At 40.3% G+C, this 21,241-nt stretch overlaps 1 protein-coding gene across 1 annotated transcript in view; it reads right to left on the bottom strand.

The window, feature by feature from the left end:
* lrrc75a (leucine rich repeat containing 75A) overlaps window positions 1–21,241 on the bottom strand; it is a 43,273-nt gene that overhangs the window by 14,685 nt on the left and 7,347 nt on the right. The window contains exons 2-3 of the mRNA XM_041045738.1: window positions 18,879–19,007; window positions 6,959–7,071 (exon numbers count right to left, since the gene is read on the bottom strand). Of these exons, the coding sequence (XP_040901672.1) occupies window positions 6,959–7,071; window positions 18,879–19,007 (242 nt within the window). The remainder of the gene's footprint in view (window positions 1–6,958; window positions 7,072–18,878; window positions 19,008–21,241) is intronic.

Here is a 21,241-nt window from a genome sequence, read left to right on the forward strand (position 1 = left end):
TGACTGACCTGTCCTAGTACTCATCTGATTTAGCTCTGCATTCCTAAACCACAGTCGTTCTCATGAAGGACAGTTTTAAAAACAATGATCAAACCTGAGGAGAACTCTGGGGGGAAGTCTGGGGAGGTCACTTCTTTCTGACTCCAAACCCCCAGATTTTATTTTTTCATCTTTAAATTTGTAGTCTTCAGCCCCAGGCAACACCGACTCCAGTTACATCACTTGACTTCACACAGCTCCCTCTGGAGCCACGAAAGACTTTATGCAACTTTTTCCCACATATGCATCGTACTCCGCAACACCTAAAACCAGACTTTGGTGAGTCAAATCGATGGAGTTCCCCTTAAAGACATTCAGATCACTGACGCCATGTCAGAGATATGATCTATGTCTATGTATTTTAAGGAATAGTTTACTCAAAAATGAATATTATGTTATTATTTAGTGGGTTGTTACAATGAAAACAAAACAAAATAAAAAGCAGAACATTTCTCATGCTTGGTATTCTGAATATTATGCCAAACTACCTCACTCTTTTTTCTCACTTTTCTCTAAACTGTACATCTCATTGTAAAAAGGATCTTAACTATAAATCAAATCTGAAACACTGACATAATATCATGGAAAATAAAAAGGAGAAGAACACATAAAATATCATCTAATCTCACATCAGTGGTGATTTTGAGTCTTATTATTTGTCCACTTTACACGTCTGTCGATGAGCCCAATTATTAGCTAACATTTAAACATCAATCATCCATCAAATTAGTGGATCCTTCTAGTACCTAGACCATCTCTGGGAGATATCAGGGAAGACTTAAAAACCACAACAACACGAGCTGAGGAAAATGATGAGTGTCATGCCAGAACAGATGTCTGCAACCTTGGACTTGAAGAGGCGTTACAAGAAATCGACAAATGAAACAGGCACAGGGATCCATGCAGACAAAAGTGACATAACTTGGTGGAGCTCGGTGAAATAACACAATGGAATTTGTGGCCAAATTTCTGAAGTCAGAGCTGACCACAACGGGTGAGACCAAACTGAAAATACAGCGCTGCCACAGAGCTCTGGGGCTGCAAACACAAAGATCCACAGTGGTCACTCTAGAGTACAAAACCCAAAACTGAAAAAGACATAGGTTTTTATACAAAGACAAATCTAGTAGTCTAGGTCAACTACAACTAAGGTATTTCTGAATAGTGGATCTAGTATCTATAATAACGCAAACGAGGCTGTGGAAGGGTTTCACAGTGCCCAGGACAGAGAACCCAGCCCAACTCCAAAGCCATATAAGAAAGCATAGGAGAAATTAGACGGGCGTTATCAGCGAACAGGACAGAAGCTGCGTGCTTTCGCCCCACAGCTCCCAGAAGACCTGATATCAACAGCCGTGATAGAGCGTCTGGTCTGATAATCTGGAACTATTCCGACGTAGCTTTTAACCTCTCCTCTCTTTCTGAATGGACATACTGACCAGCTTTTAGCTCAAGATAAGATGGTATCATGAAGCTGCGGGAGTAGAGCAGAAAGCTGTTAGCTGCTGTTTTAGGACCAATCCCACTGCTTACTCCAAAGAGAGGCTCTTACCTTAAACCACCCCTCAGATTTAAGGAGCACAGCTGTTTAACCCCAGTTATGGAAGTCAGGTTTGTTTTTTTACATTCATTGTGTTCTGTTTTGTTTATATTTTCATAGCTGTCTATATCCAAGTTCAATAATAATATCTGTCAGGTTTTAATGGGCCATTAAAAACACCATCACTATCTCACTGTGAATGAAATATGAGTAAGGTCACTATATTCTAGTTAAAAGTAGGATAGACCACAAAGAAATTGCTTTATTAAACGTATATATATACCAGGTCATGATTGATAGTTTATCAAAAAAATATTAAATTTATTAATCTAAGAGTCATCTGGAACTTTAAACCAAAATTCATTGATCATGCAGAAACTGAAAAAAATCTGGCATGATAGAGGTATGGAGGGACCTACACTCCACAGAAAAGCAATTTACTTACTGCTCCCCTCACCGCACAGAATAAACCAGATTGGATTTTTTTTTTTAAATCTCAATCACAGACAGACATGATAAGCGAATGCAAGATAAGTATTAGAGACGTGAGATGCCTGGAAGGCAGCGCTAAGAGGTAAACCTATAGCTTTCACTCCTTATAGTCGAAAAAGGAGAAACATGGATACTTATTAGAACTACAGTCAAAAATGAAGAACCTAGAAACTCAGTGATCTACTCCACAAGTATTGGCCCAACTAAAATGCATCTGACAGGAAATAAGTAGCATCTATGATGAAGAAAATGAGTAAAAAAATGAGGTTCACTAAACTAAAATCTGGCCCTAAGGCTGTGAAGCTTCAAACTCAAACAAACTGAGAGGTTATACAATAGGTGACCACCAGAACAGTGCACTGACTGAAGAGATAACCATCACCCATCTGGACGGTGCTGTCTCCTGAATGAAAGCGAACAAAACATCTGGATCCAGTGGCTTCATCAGTGAATGACAGACAGTTACATCAATTGTCCCTAAAGAGGACAAGGGACTGAACATTTTATCTCTGAACTAACAGATCCAGACCAAACGGGGCTTGTCCAAGAAAGACAAGGACCGGATGTGGGGTGAATATTAGGCGAACACCCTGCGGTTAGAGAGTGCTAATCAGTCTAGTTGGGTGGGGTTATCTTTACCAATTACCAGAGCAATTTGGCTTCGGTGTGAGATCAGTTCAATGCATGAGATCAATACGCCCTCACTGCTAGAAAAAGAATTAATGGGCTCCTACCCTGATCCATCAAGCTGGACAGGTTGTCTCCAAGCTTGCTCACCTGGCCCCATCCTTTCTGCATTCTTTATAGACCCCCTAACTCAAAGGAGGATCCAGAGATTAACAGGACTTTAATAGGGGACACTGAATATAAGATAAGCTTATTTGGAGAAGACATTGTGTTTATTCGGAGAAACCCAGACAATTTGATGTCCCTCCTGAAACTATTCGGCTCATAGTCAGGATATAAACTGAACACACACAAGTTCCAAATACTTTGATTTGCAAAGAAGACTCAATATAGGGCTCCTCTGCTATTAAGTATCTGGGAGTTTGCATCCCAACAAAAAAAATATATGAAAGTAACTAGGGTCCTGTCACTAAGACAATAGTCTTAGTCTTTTAGTTTAGCAACTAGACACGTCAAACTGAATTTAAACAATAAAAATAAATGTAATTTCCCGGTTTCTTTACTTATTCCAGTCACTTCCTGTTGCTAAAGACTTCAGTGAGTGGAACAGGATGATCTTAATATTTGTATGGAACAATAAGAGGCCCCAGATTAAATCTAGGATCCTACAGTTATCTAAAGATAAGGGTGAAATCTCCCTTTCATGCATCAAGGACCACAATACTGCCACTCAGCTAAGACCACAGGTATGCTGGTGCAACCCAGACTATTCAGTCAAATGGACAGATTTAGAATTAATGCACAGTCTGTATTAGCTAACTACCCACACCAGGTTTCTTATCTGGATAAACCAAACCAATGGATCAAGGTAGCTGTTAGGGTTTGGTTTAAGACCTGCAAAAGGTTTCACCTTGTGAAGTATGACAGAATACTGAAATGGGATACGGCATATGATTCAGAGTTTAAACCTCTGGATGTGAGATTTAGGCAGGCGGCAAATAATGATGCAACAGTTTACTGCACTATAGTTATGGTGGTAAAGGTTTGGAATCTTTTAACTACTTTTCAAAAGCACACAACCTTAAAAGAAAAAGATTTCTTCAAACCTCTCCAGGTCAGAGACTATTTTAGTAAAGAAACAAAACAAACAGATGATAGTGAAGCTAATTTGATATATTCACTGATGCATATAAGATTAAAGACAACAAATATCTTGTATCATGAATATATAATAAATTACAAAGATCCAAAATTAAAATAACTCCTCTGGTGTGAATACATGACAATGACATTTAATAGCCTGGTCAGTTCCCTCATGTTATTCCCAGAATATATTTCATAGTGTCAGATTTTGATAGTTAATTAGTTCTATGTTGTTTAACAGATTTGGGGGAATAAGTCTTTGTAGAGCAGCTTACCCTGTACAGGACAACTGACTATAGAGGGGATGCATCTTTATCTAATGAAGTTTTTCAGAATATTCACAGAGGAAGAAAAACCAGCAGACATTCACTACACTGCAGCACAGTGCTGATGGGGTTAACATCACAGGGGAGGTTGAGAAGGAAAAACATTTACTATGCTCCTTGATAATTTAACTCAGGGTTGTGGACGATATTGTAACTATTGGGTCTGTAGTAGACATGGACATTCAGGATGATAACAACACAACAACACAGAAAGTCACAGGCCTCCGCATGGGGAAGGTGAAGCAAAGATACCCCATAAGGTGAATCTGAGTCTAAAATCCTTCTCCATCTCAGAGTCATAACTCAGACAGATCTGAATACACAAACATGAACACATATATTTGAAGATCCACAGTGACTCTTCCAGTTGATATCATTATCTCTGATGTCCATCACAAATAAAATCATCAAATCAATCTGATTATTGCCGAAAAATTCAGAGCTTCTCTGAGACTCATCACATTTTTAGGTTGTCTTCAGTCTCAAAGGAATCCAGTGTCAGTTGTGTGTACATTCATGGGTAAAATGCAAACAGAGGCCTCTACTAGATGGTTCTGCAAACTATTTATAACAAAATATAAACAAATAGGCCTACAGAGAAAAGCAAAAAAAATTTCACACTAAGCTGATGAAAACAAGTATAGGGACAAGCACCTGTCCTCACAGAAAAAACTCCACTACATCCAGTTTAAGATATAAGGACGTTGCTCCCTGCACACTTGTGATTAAAAGGGTCACAGACAAGTGAGGGGACGATCGGTGGATGGTGCTTCTCAACTGTTTTTCATCTGTGGAGAAACATTTTTCTTTTTTGTTGACTCCAGGAGGAGGGGGTGACATAATTAGCATGAGGATGTGTGTTTGTGTGCTGTGTGCGGAGGGTGTTAATGGCGTGTGCTCCATGCAGAAGGATGATTCAATCTCATCTCTTGCCCTGAGACTCTGAGTAAATGGGGCCTACCCCTCCTCTAGCTAATCACTCTGACTGGAGTTCATGACAGCCTGAAGTGCTGACTGCAACGCTGCGTTGATTAAATCTCATCCACCGGTCCAGAATTACTTAAGATAATTACCAAACTCATTTTCATTTTCAACTCCGGCTATCCTTTAATTCCATTATAGGTTAGACACTGCTTTAACAGCATTTCTTTGGAGATGACATTTAGAAAAAACAAACCACTCTATAACTTTTGTTGACTGTGAAGGCCGCAACACACACACACACACACACACCCAAAAAGACTCAGCAGGGGTCCAGTCTTATGGCCCATACCAAATTGTTATTTTTCCCTCTCTACACTTGTGCATTTGCCTGCAAACTGTTTTCTAGGGGAGTTGACACCTGGTGTTCATAACACACAGCGGTGGGGAATCCTCTCTCCAAATGTGTCCTGCTACAGTGTCATTTTGCTGCCATCTGCTCCCACCAGGATGTATTTTATAGCAGGTCTGGATGTTTCCGAGTAGGATTTAGTTTGTGCAGCGTCACACAGGGATCAGATTTTACAGCGAAGGCAGGTCCAGGGAAAAGAAAAAGTCTTTTCATTTTATTAGAATTATAGACACAAACGTGTCTTATTATAACTTTTGATATGATGTGGTTAATATGTCTGTATAGCCATTTTTCATTAAAATCTCTCATTAAATAATTTGTCAGTGTTGTAAAGGGAAACGGGCCATTGAAAATGTTTGTGTTTCTGAATGTTTGTCAGACAAAACCAGACATTTTCCCTGTTCTCTGATCGTAGTAGCTTATGGATCATAAATAATGAATCTATTACTCAAGAAAATAATGGGCAGGTGAATCGATACTCTGTGTGCATTTGCACAGCACAACACAGCAGCAGTCTAATGAACCAGTATACGTGACTGAAGATGAGTACTAGTATGTCCACACTGCCAAAACGTGACATTCTCTCTTTCACTTCCAAACCTCCACCTCCATCAGTTTTACCATCCAGTTAAACTGAAACAAATAAAACCATCATCAAGTAAAACATTTTTATGCAACATGCAATTGTTCAGCACTTGAGGATAATCCATGTGTGTTATGCTTTACCCCCAGAATATACAGTACATTTATTTACAGCCGGTTGCTCTTAAAATACTGCTTCATCACGCCTGCTGAGTGAAGGCAGTGATCTGCATTTATAAAACATTTCATTTTGAGAACAGCTTTCAAACGTCTTCGCTGACCGTACTTTACAGAAGTGGAGAATCATATGGATTAGTTGTTTATAGTTGCTTTTGATGGCTGATTTGCATATTGTGTAACACTGCTGTATAAATCAAATCCATTTCAATCTCCATTTTCATTTGGCTGCAGACCCTCAAAATGAGGTGTTTACATAATGCAGGGAGGGAGAATGGGGAGAAGGCTAACTGCTGCACAGCAAAGTGAAGAGAAATGAGAGCCACAGCTCAGAGCTAACACTTCAAGAGCACGCTCATCAAGCAACATTCAGACTTTTGCTTGGTTTGAAGAAGTCACGCTGAAATTGAAATGATTTCAAATAAAAATATAATTTAGGCAATAATGTGAGTCATAAAGATGGGGTTTTATCTGACAGTGAGAGGGAAAAGAAAAGAGAAACAGTGAAGGTAAAACAGAAGGAAGCGATTTCATCTCCAACTGTGTGCATCAGTGAGAGTGAGAAAAGAAAGAGGCCGAGACATGAGTGGATTTTTCCAAGGCATCCAAAGGGGCAGCAGATGATGACACACTGAGATGTTAACAGAAACAAAGACACATACTGTACCACGCAAAACACACACATATGCAAACACTCACCAGGCCTGAGGTTTCCTCTTGAGCAGGCCCTGTCTCCTCCACTGAGAGTGGGGGCTGAGATGGTAGGTCAGCTGACGACAAACCTTCTCCATGGCCCCGAGAGAGTCGCCCTCCTATTGGACACAAACAGAGACACACATACTACTCAGCTCAGATGCAGAGGACAGTCAGGTGAATAGAAAAAACCTTCTTGTGCCCATACTGGAGGGATTCAGCACTTACATTAACAGCTGGTCGCACATCTGAACTTTTCAGCAGAACAAATTAGACATGATTCATTTCTGTGTTGGCCTGGAAAGTGATTTCCTGCTGTTAGCCTTCATCTGACTGATATCACGGTGGGCTTGTTAACTAGGCAACCAAAGTAGCTTTTTATAAAACACGTGTGATTAGCACACGTGGTAACAAGTCTAGAGGTGTCCTGTTTTCACACTATACACTGATTCTGACTGTGGTTTGAGTGTGTCGTACGTTCTGAAAAATCATCATACCCAACAGGACCAGCACGCAGACTAAAACAGCTTTTTCTTTGCCACAGAAAAGACAGGAATTGTGTTGCACTGCTACCAGCTATAAAACTGACTAAACAAACTGGTACGGTGAGCTACAATATGTTTTCATCAGTTTTCATCTCTGGAACTGACATCTGTTGTGTCATTTTAGTTGGTACTTAGCAACCAGCTAGTAAAACAAGTCAAACAGCACATAATCTATGTCTAGTCCATGCTAAAGGCCCTGCACTCCTCTCCCTTTCCCTCTCTCTTTTTATGTTCCTGTCTTGTGTTGCCTGATTGCGGGAGTGGGGACAGGTGCGCAGGAGCTCAGGCCACCAGCTGCTCGTCACCATCATCCTGCTCTGCCATAAATACCTGGTTCCAACCTCAACGCCCTGCCAGACTGTAGACTCTGTTCCATAGTCAGTCTTATTCTAGCCGTTCTTGTTATTCAGCAGATCTGCTCATACTTGTCTCCTTCTTCCCGCAGCATTCCCCTCCGTCTCCCCCCCTGCCTCGCCTGAATCCCTCACTGGATCCACTCCACCTGCCTGTTCTCTGGACCCCCCCCCCACCCCAAAAAAAAAAAACACAGCCTCCTCAGCTCTGCTGCCCGGCTCAGTTCTCCGTCCTGACTTCCTGCTGCCTGTCCCCTGCCATTTTGACATGACATTTTACATGCAAATGAATAGAATCCATCCACTAATCTCCCGCAACTACCTGTTGACAAAAAAGGAAGGAGCTTCTGGTGAATTGCATTTTCCACAACAACCCGATGTAGAATTTACATAATTCGCCATGAAAATCTTCAAATCACAGATTATTGCATGATACTACATTATGTAACACTCATGCCTTATTCAGATATTTTATGGTAAGATTACCAACCAAGACTAATGAGGAAACGAGCAACAAGTAATGGATAACTGACTGACGTAATAATGTGTGAGTCAGAGGATTTATTTTCAATATGGACCAAGTGTGTGTGTGCTTTCATAATATCCTTTAGCTTAGTGCTCAGTGCTCAGTCATCTGTCAATCATTCAGCCTATGGCCCAATAAAAACAGAAAAAGAATCCAACCTGTGAAAGTGACGTGTGTTTTTTTCTATACAGGAATGTATGCGTAACACTCACATGGTTTTGATGCTGTCGGTTAAAAGCTTTGGAGTAAACAGAGGTGTACGCACAGAGGAGCAGGAACAGGAGGGGAAGTGTCAGGTTGGACACGACATGGTCACAGAATAAGACAGAGCAGTGAAGTGTCGCAGCAACAACAGACAAGAGAAACACTCAGGGATATAATAAAAGGATCTGAGGACCACTGGAGCAAAGAATTAACAAACACACGTTCTGTCAACGTCAAACGTCTGATATGACAGGACACACACATAAATACACTCACTGCGAGGCTGGGGAATTCACCGCTACACGGTGCGTTGATAAGCTGTGTCTGTAATTGCTCCCCATTTGCTACCTAGTGTGCGACATTACATTCACTCTGTGCCATTACATTTGAGTGTCTGAACTGTACACACAACTCAAACATCACACAATGGAATGAGAAACGTCATGTGCACATGTACGTGACTCTCCCACAATATAATGACTTGTCTCAGTACCTCAGATGATTGACATGTAAATTACAGTCATGTGAAACTACATCTATTGGTTGTGACAAATCGTAATGATGAATCATAAATGTTCAACATCTCAATTTACTAATGTGTACAGAGAACCCTACTGAGTTTTCATCACGTAGGGAAGAGCGAACATGGAAGCAGTTGCAGACACAGCTACCCATCTGCCTCAGCGTCAACACAACCCTCCACTGTACCATAACTGTGTGTGTGTGTGTGAGGCTTCCACCCATACTGAAATGCATTTATTCAGGTGGTGAGTCAGGTTTGCAGGTCCCCACAATCCAGTCTAAAACAGATGGTGAAGGGAAGAAGTGATGTCAGTAAAGACATTTAGTGTTCCCTAAACGGTGAGGTACCACACTGCGTGCTGTTCATATATGTGTGTGTGTGTGTGTGTTTCTGTTTACTGTGCTCTATATGCCTATAAATATACACAGGGAGAGACCTGAGTACAGAAATATAATAGCAGTATGAAATGAAATAACAGAGATTTAAATATACATTCATAGACAATAACATGACAAAATATACATACATACATATGTGTATTCTATAATATACTAGCCATAGTTATATAAATTTAAAGTCATACAAGCATATTATGTAAAACAGTCACACACCAGAAAGCCCTGACACACATCTCATGGTTAGTGCCATTATCATAAATAATTACAAAACTTTTTTATCACACAGTTTTCATTTTTAATCTTAAGATTTTTTTTTTCTTAAGTTTTAGAAAAAAAAATGTACTGACACCTGCAGTAAAACAAAATGTCCTGTCATCCCATAATATCCCTCTTCTGTTTGACAGGTTCAGTTTTCTTTTAAGGGTTGAGAAAGTCCTGGTCTGATGAAAACCTTTTAGAGGATACTGGATCAACTCAAATATGCATGCTAAAAATACAGTGGCCTAGTTGCAGAAGCATTGACATTTTGGAGTTGCAAGGTTTTCATTACACAGATGTATTACACTGCTCTACATACATGATCACACATCTGGTATTTCTAGTTTGCATCAGACACATTTTAAGGGTCAACACCAAACCAATAACTCGTGTTCTGACAATATTTTACTTATTTCAAACAAAACTTTTAGCCCTACATCGCTGTTTATCTCTGTAGTCTTAGTTGAGATGTATTGATGTTGTGCTTTGTACCGACACTCTTGGTAATGTACAGTAAGAGTGGTCTTATCATGTCAATAAAGCTGCATGAATTGAATTGTGCTGAAATGAATGAGAGAGAGCTCGGGTCGATGAGAACAGCAGCAGCAGCAGAAGACTCTGGATGGAGCCTCATGGCTTCACTGTGGCCTTTTCTACATTTCACTGCATTCAGTTCTCATTCTCTCTCATTTCCCCCCCTGTCTTTAGCCTCTCTCAGTTTCTCCTTTGCTTGTCTTTTTTGTCTTCTTTCTCTGTTGTCTTGCTTCCCTCTCTCTTCCCCCCCCCTCCTCTCTCCCATTACATTATTGATACAGACCACATCTATGAATCTTTCCAGTCTCCAGGGAGCTGATGACCTCTCCTCTCTCCTCTCTCCCTCTGTCTCCGCCTCTCTCTCTTATTTATCTGTCTGCTTCATCAGTACTCCTTCCCCTCAGGCTGGCCCTGATAAAGTTCGTTTGCACAGTACAAATGGAGCCATGACTTTAGTCCTATTTTTCACTGCATGCCCTACATGCTCTGGTAAATTACTGCTAAACTGTTCCTCCATTCTACAGATGAATTGTTTGGATAATTCAATTTTATTGCCGTCATCTCAGCGGTCAGGAGTTAAAGGGGAAGACCTGGCAGACAGATGAGAGGGGGTCATGGCTGGATCACAGCTCTCAGAGAGGGGATACTTCATGTGCTCTACAGAGGACAGTGACGTCCTCTGTGTTTTAGGGGGACTGTGGGGTCAGGATAGCTATAATCCATAACCCAAAGTTAGAAATGATTTCTTTTTTTTTTTTAAAGCTATTTCAATCAATAACTTTAGACCAACCAGATTAAACAAACAGAAACGACTCACTAGAAGTCACTGTGCAATGGTTTAGACATTCACTTAGCAAAAATAATATTTACAAATAATGTAAACAGTTGTGAAAAATCAAAATGTCTGTGTAAAATGCTGACTATGGCCCTGATGCTGCACTGTAACAAACAAAAACTATGAAGAAATGTTAAGTTATTGTAAAGTGAGCTGATTTCGTTAGCTAGGCTGTCAGTAGAACTACACCAGTGCACAGCAATGATGTCCAGTGTAGCTTTAGAAGGTGTTTTATTGTGATATATACATATGTTCAGAAGGATGCTGCTTGTTAGCTAGCAGCATAACCAGTGACAAATGCAAGTGGCTGACCGTGCCGGTCATAGTGTTAGGTATTAAGCTAAATAAGATTAATTCTTTGGCATATTTTGACAAAGATATGAGAGTTTAGAATATAATGAGGATAGGAACGGACAGTTAACAGGTGGATGATATGGAGAGAGTGGTTGGAGATAAGCCACGAAACTGGGTCACCGCTGAAATGCAGTGTATCTGCTGCTTCTCCACGAAGCAACAAACACTCCTCAGAAGCATCCTCTCACTTCTATGAGCAGAGAGCACCAACCACAAGTTTCAGCTGGTTCAGTGTTTTCATGTGAGTCACTCATGTCTCAACATTAAATAATAAATAATTCCATCATCAAGACTGCTGTTGAATTTACATCAGAAAAATCAGACACAACTAAAATGATCTTGGTGTTTGATTAAAGATTAAAAATCATTCTAAAGAAATGATTCAAAAAGTGCCTTTTATTTTTATGGACTGAAAGAAATAATGAACACAGTAAAATATGACAGAAGCTGATATGTTTTTTGTCAAGACTGAGACTGAAAATACAGCATCGTATGAGAAAACACTGAATTTTCAAAAATCTATTAAGTTATTTGGGTATGAAAATGTTCAAATTTCAAGCCTAAATTTAAAAATAAGTGGTCATTATAAAACACATTTGTTGGATGTTAACCACAGAGACAGGAGCAATTGTGTCCTCTCCCCTGTCTTTCATACTGAAAGTGCCTCGTGTTATCCTTGACCAACATTTCACTTCATTTAGCACTTTAGAATGACAGGACAGTCTCTGATAGCTGGATGTGAAAGATAAAAGACACACTCCAACAAAGACAGTGATGGAGAGCCTGAAAAGCTGTGTGTGTGTGTGTGTGTGTGTGTGTGTGTGTCCTGTCTAGACACCAAAGCGACAGTGATTTATGAGCAATCAATAACTTACCAGTATTCCTCTTTAAACACACACACACACACACACACACACACACACACACACACACACACACACACACACACACACACACACACACACGCACGCACACAAACATTCTTATCTTACTATCCCTGTGAGGACACACGTTACATAGACCCTTACTCTAACCTTCACCATCACAGCTAAATGCCCGACCTTAACCCTGACCTAAACCTGATCTAACCTGAACCCTAAAACCTAAAAGTCTTAACCCTCAAACAGCCCTTTGAAGTTTTGACGTCCTCACAACTATTTCAAACCAAAATTTGTCTACAGCAACAATCGAAAGACATGTACACACACACACACAGTGCTGAGACTTTCATGCTGTATAAGCATGGCCTGTGGTTATCCCGTTCAGTTTAAATTGCATTTTGTCATCTATTCATCCAAAGCCTTCACATCTCCTCCACTAAATGACACCTCTCTCTCCTTGAATAGAAATCTCACTGGGTCCATCTCAGCCACTGAAGCAAAATGACAATATCAGTTTGGAGCATGGAAAAGGAGACAGAAGAAAGAGAGACACGCTTACAGAGATGGACCACAATCTGAGAGGATTTCAGATTAGAATGAAATCTGTTATAGATTTGCAGCTGTAAGAACGTGCAGAGTGGAGAGCAACAAACACAACTGTAAGGCTCCACTCACATCTCTACATCTGCACATGTACATTAACATATAACATCCCACAAAGACTTAAAGCAAATACTAACTTTTTCATAAACTATAAGTTACTGCTGACAATATCTTGGCTATACTGACAGTAACATCATGTACTATGAGACACTCTGTGTTTTTCAGACATCACAGCTTATGTGCATCTTATTTCATCAGAAATAATGTACATGTCCATTACTAATCATCTCCCAATGCTCTTCCACATTTCCTCATGCCACATTTCCTCATGCCTCTGTCCTATGTTCAGGTACCTGATTTATTTTATTCACTTAATCTTAATCTTTGTGTTCATCTGTGATGAAAATGAGCCAAACTTCCAAGTCTGCCAAGTTTCACTTCATATCTGCTTTTTGATTAAAAGTTAGGTGCTGAAAAGGGGAACAAGGCTGAAGATGTGAGATAATAAGATGCAAAAATAGACATTATTATGTGAACAGCTCAGAATCTCTGTATGTTGTACAGGGACATATGGATGAGTGGGCAGATATTTATTAGTGGCACCTGTTACCTCTCAGAGTTACACTGGAATATTGTCCAACTCGCTGCGCTTGATCTGAGAGCTATGACAGATCAGTTTTATGCCACAGATATCTGAGGCTGTCTTAAAATCACTGAAAATGGTCTGTTTTTTATATGAAAATAACTTTATGACCATATTACCTCAGTTTATTAACATGTTTTGACATTTTCCCTTCCCACATGACCCCTGGGGGGCTCCCTACTCCCCCCCAGAATGTCTGAAAAACCCTGGATTAAGTTCATCAAGTTCATCAGTCCAGTGAAGATGTTTTTTAAATTCTTGATGGGATGCAAACTACGGTCTGAAGTCTAACACACTTCATACCACCACCCCAACCTGAACATCTTCACAGAATCATCAAATATGAACATCATTTGAATCAAAGAAGCACCACAATCATTAATACTGACCAATAAATACATAATATAGATAATGAAATACATGAAGGTTATAATTCAAATCAGGCACCATGTATCTGATGGTGGACAGCAGTGACAGACTCATTTCTGCCATTTAATGAACAGTCAGTATCAGCAGAGTCAAACACATACACACACAGATACTGTTATTCCATCCAAGTAAAGCTGAGCAGCGAGCTGTTGGATTCACAGCAGAAGAAAAGAGAAGGCACGGGCAGATGGATGGATGGATCACACAAGATAAGTGAGAAAGAGAGATGACTTAAAAGTTGCAGAACACAGACCAAAGAGGTATGAAACGGAAACAACAAAGAGGTAAAAGAAACAGAGCCGGAGAGAGAAAAGAGAAAATAACTGAGGGAAGACAGAGGGAGAATCACAGCAGCTGCAGTGACAAAGCAGCCAAGCTTTCAGCTGGTGTAAGTATCGATTCACAAGCTACCCTGCTTAGCTGGAGTCACACAGCAATGAATAGACCTTTCACACTCTCTGTGTAGGCTGCTGTGTGTGTGTGTGTGTGATCTTGGATGTTTTTAGTCCAAAAACTAAGCAGGATAGCTCTGAGTTGGCTTGTGTCCCTTTCCAAGAGGTCTTACACTGGTTGATTCAGCAGGTGTGGTCATGCAGGCGACTAGAAAGAAAGAAAGTCAGTGAAAGGCGTTTTAGCGTTTTAGTATTTCCTGAGTCATGTGAGCACTTCACTGATCTGTCTCCTGCTACTTCAGCAGACTTGTATTTGCAAACCACAATTTTCCTTCTGCTGCTGTTTCACATTGCTTCTGAACCACAGGGAGGCTTTTATTGTGAAGCAGCAACAGGAAATGCACTACTGTGTAAACCCTGTGAGAAATCACTCCTATATATACTCAGTGCTCGTGTTATGAGGTACACCTGCACAATCTAATGCAGCTTAATCAAACAGCTCTGCCATAAGTTCTACTTTTACAAATGCTGTTCAGTTTCTCTGCCTGGCAGAAATGGATTTTCACAGCTCTTGACTGCGACGGCTCACTGACAATGCATCCACACAACAACATTTTGGGCTTTTTTTTTCTTTTTGGATCAGTTTGAAATATCACAGGGAGCAATGCTAAAAGAAGAAACAGCAACCGTGGAGCTGGTTCGATAAAAACCTGCAGGCGACAGGTGCTTACTGAAGTTCACACACACCAGCAAACACACCATGATGGTGAAGAGCACCTTTTCCAACGCTGCTCTGTTATATATAGAAAAAAACCACCAGCGCCATGTCTTCATCTTGTCCTCTGAACCCACTACCTCATAGCATGGCTCACTACAAGTACCCCAGCTGTTTGGTTAACTCCACCATCGTTTACTATCATTCCACATTATACAGAGATGATATTACATGGCAGTGATATATAAACATCACAGAAAGAGTGTTTCACAGTCAGCTGAAGAATAAAACAATGTGCAATGTTTTGTTTTTTTTTGCTTTACAGTAAATGTTTTCCAACTGAACCTACATCCAATAACAGAAGACAGTGCTTTACATTCAGACCAATGTATTGGCTTCCTCATGCTGACCTTTAATTAAAAGTCATTTTAGTCCTTCCTTTGATTTGATGGATACGATGCAGTTTGATTGATTTAATATTTACTGTAGGATCGATCAATAGCAGCCTGGCTGTCTATGGGAAGAACTTATCCTGTACTGAGTGTAATCTAATTACACACAAGTGTACAGGAGTGTGTTTTATTATTGATAGTAGCAGCATTATCCAGGGTTTCACTGTGTTGTGTGTGTAATACTGTAACCTAATTAAAAAGATATGTGTTTAGATAGATACTGAAAATACAGAACATTTTCCGTCCTCTGTGGCGTATTATAAACTCTGCTCTCACCACAAATATTTAATAAAAAATCTATTAATCCAGGCTCTTAAATAAACAGGTTATCACTACCTTATTTATTTAAAGTTGTCATTAAAACTCCAGCAGTTTTACTGTGTTAATATTAATCAGACGTGAGGAATAAATCAATTCTCTGTTCTGTGACTGAAGTATCGACTGAAACATAAGAGACTGAAAGAGGACGGCTGTATAAAGATGTATTCTGTCACCGTGTTTGTTCACCTGATCTTTTCTATATGCACTTTAGTAACAAAAACAGTTACAGGCTGTAACAGCATGACTGACAACACAACAACCACGGCAATATCCACAACCACAGCTGTGAAACAACACTGTGGCAGATGGAAGTGCAGCAAACAACATCCTTAAAACATGTTCCCTCCGCACAAATGCAGCGTTATCCGCTGCCTGGAGGCAGAGCAGGTTATGTGTGGTGGCTGTGAGGTGTCCCTGAGATTACTATTTGTGCCTATGATGCTGCTTAATGGAAATTTCCTCTGTGGGGGTGAGGCTGGTAACCACTCTGAACTGTATGGCTTTGCAGTCCTTGGAGCTGCAGCGATGAATGAGATGTAAAGAATGATGAAAAGAAGAGTTACGTGTGAGACTCAAAAGAAAACTGAAGAGTTTTATATACTGTAGAAAAAAGGAGATATCTGTAATAAATCTGTGCAATAAATGTAATAAATCTGTTCACTCTACTCTGAGTGGGGCTGATTTCACAACCCATGCCAAGTAAATTAAACATCTGAAGCACAAGTTAAGCTGTAATCAATATTTTTATATTAGCAAAGAATCAAATGACTGTATAATGTGAAAGGCGTCACTCATAGTGTCAAACCACACAGAAAATGACTGTTCAACTCTGCAGTTCCCCACAGTTCTACAGAGAGAATCATGTAATTCTGCATGTTACATAAAATAGACTAAGACTTTAAGATCATTCCTGTGTCAAGAATAAAAAAATCAAGTAGAAAAATCAATTAGATCTTCTGACAGCAGCCTGAAGTCTGACTGTCTATAAGTCACTTGAATTATATTTCTCTGAAGTGAGAGAGGAAAATAATTATTCATAAGAAGATGTAATATTGTTATTTAAAGGAACATAAGTCATGACAATTAATATATTTGTTAAAGGGGAAGTAATTTTGCGAAACTATATTCTACAACGTCACCTCACCACTGACAGCACATCAAATATTCAATGATTATAAATGTCTGAATTATGTATAGAAAAAACTATGAATACAACATTCATAGATGCTGCATTAATGTTTTATGAGTCAATGATAAGAAAATAAGTGAAGCCTGAAAGTAAAAGAGAACAACGATCAGACGTGTCAGACGGGACGGACGGAGCAGAACGAGGGAAATAACACCTCTCTCTCTGCCTCCTTCTGTACTTCCTCTCTCTTGTTGCTTTTGACTCCGAACATAACAACACCCCCTCTGGTGTTTCTTTCATTCCTGCTCTGCTCTTCTCAGCCTCTCTCTGTTCACCTATCATGAACTACACACAGAATCCTCATCTTCAGTTTTCTCTGCAGCTTCCACATGTGTGAGGAGAGTCGCAGAACGTGGCTTGCACTCTGATCATGAGAATTCTTCAGCTCTCTGTTTGTAGTCTGAGACCATAAAACAACAACAACAATAGTAGACAACAGAAACGCAGATCTGTTCCTTTAGCACATCTGGAGGAAGATTTATGCTTGACCACTCGCTGACATTACTGCGGCAACGTGAAAGCGAGCCCACTGGAAATAACCTTAGACTTTGATAATGACCAGCAGCGACAGCGTAGCTGGTATTGTTTTCACCTTGTCTGTATATGTGCGGTTTGTGTGTGTGTGTGTGTGTGTCATCATGGCAAAATGTGGTCTTGGAGACACCAACTGTAACGGGAACTACAGCAGAGGCGGTTTGGAGCAATTTGGCTGGTGTCTGTCTGTCTGTCTGTCTGTCTGTCTGTCTGTCTGTCTGTCTGTCTGTCTGTCTGTCTGTCTGTCTGTCTGTATGTCTGTCTGTCTGTCTGTCTGTCTGTATGTCTGTGGACAGATGTTGTCACTGCAGTATAGTCACAACTGTGCAAGATGCAAGAACAAAACTTTACAGGTGTGCATTTGAGATCAAAATGAAGGGCAGTGTAAGCAAGCGAGGGTACCAGAAGTAAAGGGTAGGAAGTAGGAAGTATTAGCCCCCCCACTTTACCATCCTGGCCAGCATTCAGATCACTGCGATCCCACTGTGCTGATTACCTTAAATTACACTGATGAACCCTACATTTCCAGCATCCTGTTTTCACAGGAAATACATCAAATTAAGGAGGCAAGATGGTGTTTCGTGAGGTCTTGGTGAGGTCAGTGGAAAAAAGTCATAGACACAAATCACTCCTGTGTAGATTAGAACAATTAGCTTATCATGTCAGAAATACACGTGCTTCATTTCAGGCAGGAGGACAGATGGCATCCAGAGCTCTAGAAATTATATGATAGCTGTTTTTCAGATCTGACTTTACAGTAAATAGATCAAAATGGGTTCAGCACTGGTTTAAAATAAGCCTTTTAACACAGCCATCATTGGCTGTGTTAAAAGGCTTATTACACAGCCATCATTGGGGCAACAGTATTTCAATAGAATGCACCGCGCTGCAATTACACATCAGGCCTTTTAATTCCTATCTTCATCTGCATCACTCCTCCTTCCTCCCTGCATTATTCATCCAGCATGGCTGCTGTCACGCTTTCTTTCCCTCTCTCCCTCAAAGACACACTGGACTACACGAATGAACAAACACAAGGAGCTGTACTTCCCTCAAGGACATCCACAGCCACACAACCACTTAGAGCACTTCTGTAACCTAATAGTGTCAGGCACGATGCGTCAGGAGATCAACTGATAGCAGCAACAAAATGAATCACATCAGTCTGTGAGTAATTGGCAATATTTACTAAGTATTCTTCACTTTAGATTATTTTTTATGTGTGTGTGTGTCCTACCGTCTTGGGGCAGTGGACGTATCGTGCCAGGCTGATAATCAGGTCGTGTGTAATGGGGTCAACCAGGTTCCTGAAGCTGGCGTAGCGGTACAAGACATCATCCAGGGATGTCGACTCCATGCCCAGGTCCTGCACACACATATATACACATCAAGACAATCTGTTTTTCTATACCAAATTTCATACACAATTCTACTCAATGAGCTTTCATAAAAAAGAAGAAAAAAACACACATGAAAGAAAAAAATGGTTTGACTAAAATATTGATTAAAATACTGACCATTGGTAAAACAACACCTATTTTTCCTTTACAAGCAATGACAAAAATGTACATACTCATTGACACACACAGGAATACACTCATACACATAAATCTCTTCTGCTTAAGTGCAAACCAGAACCTGAAAGGCTTTTTTCCATGCTGTTTTGTAAACCCTCTGACCTCCTAAAGCATTAAATTAAAGCCTGCTGCACTGCCTCTTGCTGTCTGACTGTCGGCTTGCTGATGAAGGAAAATGAAAATTTGTCACATCTCAAGCTCTATCAAAGCCGACGAAGCATAAACCTGTTGGCAGAGCTTCACGCATGAAGAGCGGTGTTGTTAAACCTTAAAAAGTCAACATGAATGACAACTCTACTTAAAAAATAAAAATAAAAATACACAGACACAGGAGAGGATTATACCGTAACAGTTAAAGATATTTTGAGGAATGAGCAATGCAGCCTTAAACCATTTGCTTGAGCTCAAGCAACGTGACCACATTAATAATTTAGATGATTCATCATGATTACAGGCAGCCAAAAAACTTCTATTGTTTGGAAACCAGATTAAAAGTCTAATTAACTACCCTGAAAAGCTGCAGCATTCCTCTGCACTCACACTGTGTGTCAGTACTGAACATAACAAACAGCACAATGCCAGTTTGCTGCTCTTCACGAGCAGTGGAACAGAAATGTAAAGTTTGTCCTGAGTGTGGGAGTAAAGGAAAGGTCACAGACTCCCTTGGTAGCATGAATGTGCTCATTTCATGTCAATCTTCTCATCTGAATTATGAGAAATCCTGACTTTTTGTATTGACTCATGCAGTATGTAATATGGAGAGTGTCAGTCCTCTGGGGGCTATGATTCTGGTCAGTAAGAGTTTGGGCAATCTGTCCTTTTTTATAATACTTTTATTAATTTTATTCTGAGTCATGCTCACTTGAATTATGCATTTTGTAAAGAATTATGTATTTTCTTTCTATTCACCACTGGTTGAATCTTGGATTTAGTGCTAATATCTTAGACACTCATCTCTGTGAAGTCATTGTCTGTGGTGGTGGTGTTGTGTAACTGGGAAGCCTGACACCGAGATGTGTTTATGTTATTTTGCCCACGCCATTAATTTATCTCATTATCCATCAGTGAGACAACAGCCATTGAGTTTATGACCAACTCTTGGCACAAACACACACATACTGTGGTGTATACATAATGCATGTTGTGTATACACAACATGCAACATGGGTCTGGTGGGTCTGCTTTTCTATCTACAACGCAATTCTTGCTGAACTTCTTGGTGAATGTGTGTGTGTGTAAATGCATTTCAGTTTGTAGGTAAGTGCACACTCATAGTGTCTGCAGATATATTTGTGTGTGTTTGGGTTTGTTTGTGCAGACAATTTAAACCCAGTTAAGTGGCAACAGGGGGAGAGAGACACAGAGAGAGAGAGAGAGAGAGAAGAGAGAGAGAGAGAGAGAGAGAGAGAGAGAGAGAGAGAGAGAGAGAGAGAGATGCTCGGTCTCCTACAGAAAGGTATGACTCACCGAGGTTTTCATGGTGCCTATTGTTCTGCGTAGGAGGGGCAGTAAATTATGACAGGAGCTTTGACTGAATGACACACACAAACACACAAACACACACACACACACCCACACACACACACACACACACCCACACACACACACACACATACACACGCTTATCAGAGAGCAATATTAATAGCAACATAGCAGATGAGAAAAACCTATGATTAGTGCATCAACAGGTGTATGTTATGATATGTCCTGGTGGAGCCCAGGACACACAGACTCACACAGTTTCCAGCTGAGATCACGCAACTGAAATTATTTTTGATTGTGTCTAATGTCCACTTTAACAGAACTTCAGATGTCCTCTGGAGAGATGGGAGAAGCTGCCTGATCAATGACAGTCTCAGCAGTACTCCACCAATCAAAATGAAACCTACAACACAACAAAGTGTGCATAGGTGAAGGGCTCTGAAGCAACTGTATGTGCAAGGACCCAGTGGCACTACACACCCCATTCTGGCAGCCATGCAGCCAAATGATGAATTAGCAGCAGAGACGCTAGCATGGACAT

Source organism: Toxotes jaculatrix, chromosome 9 (assembly GCF_017976425.1).
Source record: "Toxotes jaculatrix isolate fToxJac2 chromosome 9, fToxJac2.pri, whole genome shotgun sequence".
Taxonomy (NCBI): Eukaryota; Metazoa; Chordata; class Actinopteri; family Toxotidae; genus Toxotes; species Toxotes jaculatrix.